This window comes from Vigna angularis, chromosome 5, assembly GCF_016808095.1.
Source record: "Vigna angularis cultivar LongXiaoDou No.4 chromosome 5, ASM1680809v1, whole genome shotgun sequence".
In the NCBI taxonomy this organism is placed as follows: domain Eukaryota; kingdom Viridiplantae; phylum Streptophyta; class Magnoliopsida; order Fabales; family Fabaceae; genus Vigna; species Vigna angularis.
Genome location: NC_068974.1, coordinates 28,520,364 through 28,524,672, shown reverse-complemented (window position 1 = coordinate 28,524,672; position 4,309 = coordinate 28,520,364). Strand labels below are relative to the sequence as shown.

The 4,309-nt window shown below is 37.7% G+C and overlaps 1 protein-coding gene across 1 annotated transcript; it reads left to right on the top strand.

Annotated features, from left to right (window-relative positions):
- The first annotated feature begins 1,022 nt into the window (after positions 1-1,022).
- Positions 1,023-2,770, top strand: LOC108339343 (putative pentatricopeptide repeat-containing protein At3g25970). The gene is made up of 3 exons (XM_052878222.1): positions 1,023-1,653; positions 1,738-1,984; positions 2,053-2,770. The coding sequence occupies exons 1-3, from the start codon at positions 1,023-1,025 to the stop codon at positions 2,768-2,770; spliced, it is 1,596 nt and encodes a 531-aa protein (XP_052734182.1).
- Positions 2,771-4,309: the final 1,539 nt, after the last annotated feature.

The window sequence follows — 4,309 nt, the reverse complement described above, 5'->3', positions numbered from 1 at the left end:
ACGTCGACGCCCCATCGAATACGACGTTCTAAGAAGCACACAATTAATGATCCCAAGTACTTCAATTCCCTTCACGTCCTAGCCCGGTAGCCTACGACGTTCTATGGGAGGGCAGAAAAGAAAAAAAATCCGAAAGTATGGTACTTTTTGGCGGAAGAACAAAACGTCGAATTCCAACAAAACTCAATGTTCTATTAATGCTCTAGTGTTTAAAAGAAAAAACTAAAAAGAAATAAAAAGGTAGAAACTTTGGCTTCCAATACTACGTTTAAGCCCCTTCAAATTCGATTTCACCTTTGCAATTTATAAGAAATAATTAATAAAAAAGGCGCGCTGTTTTAAGAGAAAATGTCGAATGGTTTGGGACTTTGACATTATTTTGCGTGCTGGGTATATACCATACTGGATGAGTCAATACAATTGTTCTGATTCATATTTACTTCCATTTTGTCCCTTGTAGAGTGCCCAACATACAGTTCAATGTGGTAAAGGTATTAGAGTTCATATTCCCCATCGTTGTTGATCAGTCTGTAAGTATCATGTGTTTTTCATCCTCTGTTCAGCTTTATTATTGCGAACATCATTGCCATTCAAGTGGTGGAGAAGACTATACGTCGGTCCATGCCTAGTTGAGCTCAGTGAGGATCCTGATGTTGATGTACGATTTTTCTCTAACCAAGCACTATAGGCAATTGATCATGTCATGATGTCTAGCTAGGCAGGAATGGTTCAACAAGCGTTTCAAGAAGAGATGTAATATTTCCAACTATCACAAGTAACACTACATAGTTATGTTTAGCGTCTTTGCAGTCATAGTTGAATGGGTTATTTATCTAAGTAATTAGTGATTGACAATTGATGTGATTTAGTTTTCATTGTATGCTAATTTCCATATATTTTTGTGTTTTTCTCTTGGTTGTATTCTTCCTAGATTCTTTTGTTGTTGTCTTTTGTTGTAATTCTGTGAAATTTCAATCTTGAAATGCAACTTTTTGGAACCAGGCTATTGTCATCCCTTATGAATGAAGAAGTTGCACTTCTTCACTAGGCTTGGCCTCAAAGCAACCCATTGCCCAGCCATCAAGTTAGGATCCATCTCAAACCTTTGCATCGCCAACAACCTCATATCATTGTATGCAAAATGCTCAGATTTAAGCTCTACTCACCAACTGTTCGACGAAATGCCCCACAGAGATACAGTGTCTTGGAACGCCATAATTTCTGCTTATGTAAACTCTGGTCACCTGGGAACTACATGGAAAATCGTTAGTGCAATGAGATGGTCTGCACTTGCATTTGACAACCACGCATTAGGAAGCATTCTCAAGGGTGTTGCCCTAGCTGGTGAGCTCAAACTTGGTCAACAGATGCATTCTGTCATGCTCAAGACGGGTTTAGTAGAAAACATGTTTTCTGGTAGTGCCCTCTTGGATATGTATGCCAAGTGTGGGAGAATTGACGATGCATACATTGTTTTTAAGAGCATGCCAGAGCGCAATTATGTGTCGTGGAATACACTTGTTGCTGGCTATTCACGAGTTGGTGTTCGTGACATGGCATTCCAGGTGCTACATTGTATGGAGCTTGAGGGTGTAGAAATCGATGATGGCATGGTGTCTCCACTTTTGACATTGCTTGATGATGCTGAGTTTTGTTGATTGACAATTCAGTTGTATTGTAAAATATTGAAACATGGGCTAGAATCGTTTAATATTGTCTGCAATGCTTCTATCACAGTGTTTTCAGAGTGTTGTCCTTTACAAGATGTTGAGAGAGTATTTGATGGTGCTCTTGCGTGTCATGATGTGGTTACATGGAATTCCATGCTCGGTGCTTATTTGATGCACGAGAAAGAAGATTTTGCATTCAAAGTTTTCATTGATATGCAAAATTTTGGGTTTGAGCCAGATGCTTATACTTACGTCGGGAGTGTCAGTGCTTGTTCTGCACAAGAGCGTAAAAGCAATGGAAAATGTGTGCATGGGTTGGTGATAAAAACGGTCTTGAAGATTCTGTTCCTATTTCCAATGCTTTGATTGCCATGTACATCAGATTTAATGATATGGGAATGGAAGATGCATTAAGAATATTCTTTTCAACGAATCTCAAAGATGGTTGCACTTGGAACTCCATTTTGGCAGGATATGTGCAAGGTAGTTTGACTGAAGATGCCTTGAGGATATTTCTACAAATGAGATCTCTGGTCATAGAAATTAACCATTATACCTTTTCGGCTGTCATAAGATCATGCTCGGACCTAGCAACTCTACAGTTAGGTCAACAGGTTCATGTCTTAGCATTTAAAGTAGGACTTGTTACCAATAATTATGTTGGGAGTTCGTTTATAATCATGTATTCTAAATGTGGGATAATAGAAGATGCTAGGAAATCTTTTGAAGCAACTTCCAAAGACTATGCGATTGTTTGGAATTCAGTCATCTTTAGGTATGCACAACATGGACAAGGAAACCTTGCACTTGACCTCTTTTACTCAATGAATGAGAGAAAGGTGAAACCTGATCATATAACCTTTGTTGCAGTTCTAACTGCGTGCAGTCATAATGGGCTAGTAGAAGAAGGCTGCAACATTATAGAGTCTATGGAGTCTGATTTTGGAATTCCACAGCCAAAGGAGCACTATGCTTGTGCAATTGATCTTTATGGTCGGGCAGGACAACTTGAGAAGGCAAAAGCTTTGGTTGAAACGATGCCTTTTGAAGCTGTTAGAGAACTAACAAAGACATTTTTATTCATTCATAAAAGAGAGTGATAAAACAAGGTTATGGTATTATATATATATATATATATATATATATATATATATATATATATATATATATATATATATATATATATATATATATATATATAGATAGAATACCATGACAGAATACAACCCACTTCTTAAGTTGGGTACACACTCACAAAACAACATAAAACAACAACATAAACTTAATACATTTCAACACTCCCCCTCAAGCTGGAGCATGTAAATCATATGCACCAAGCTTGGAACATATAAACTGAATCCTAGGCCCTCTTAAAGACTTAGTCAAAATATCTGCAAATTGTTCATTAGAATTGCAAATTCTATAATGAGATCCTTCGATAACAACTTCTCTCTGATGACATGACAATCAATTTCTATATGTTTTGTTCTTTCATGGAACACTGGATTGGAGGCAATGTGATGAGCTGCTTGGTTATCACAATACAACTTCATAGGCTTATTTTCACAGAATTTTAATTCTTGAAGGAGTTGTTTGATCCATATAAGTTCACATGTAGATGTGGCCATAGATCGGTATTCAGCTTCTGCACTTGATCGAGCAACAACACTTTGTTTCTTGCTTTTCCATGATACAAGGTTCCCTCCAAGGAGTACACAATATCCTGTGGTAGATCTTCGATCATTCGGACAACCAGCCAATCTGCATCACAATATCCTTCTAACTCAGTACTTCCCTTGTTCTCATACAACAGTCCATGACCTTGATTCCCTTTTACATATCTGAGGATGCGTACCATGGCATTCCAATGATCAATATGAGGATTTTGCATAAATTGGCTCACAACTCTCACTGGATAAGAAAGATCAGGTCTTGTTATGGTGAGATAGATTAGTTTTCTAACCAACCTTCTGTATCTTTCTGGATCTGAGAAAGGTTCACCATGGTCTCTCATTAACTTTTTATTTGAGTCCATAGGACTATCAATGGGCTTGCAATCTGTTAGACCTGTTTCCTCCAAAATATCAAGGGCATATTTTCTTTGTGAAATGATGACTCCTTCTTTTGATTGGGCCACTTCAATACCAAGGAAGTATTTCAAACGACCTAAGTCTTTGGTTTGAAAGTGGTTGAACAAATGATCCTTTAATTGAGCAATTCTCGCAACATTATTTCCTGTAATCACAATATAATCAACATAAACCATAAGATAAACACATTTATCAGGAGTAGAATGCCCATAAAACACTGAATGATCTGCTTCACATCGTTTTAATCCAAATTGTTGCACAACATGGCTAAATTTACCAAACCAAGCTCGAGGTGATTGTTTCAAGCCGTAGAGTGAACAACGTAATTTACAAACTAACTTAGACTCCCCCTGGGCAACACAACTAAATCCAGGATGTTGCTCCATGTATATCTCCTCTTCCAGATCACCATGAAGAAAGGCATTTTTAATGTCCAATTGGTGAAGTGGCCATTGTCTAATGGCAGCCATGGCAAGAAATAAACGAACGCTACTGATTTTGGCCACAGGAGAAAAAGTATCACAATAGTCGAGACCATAAACTTGAGTA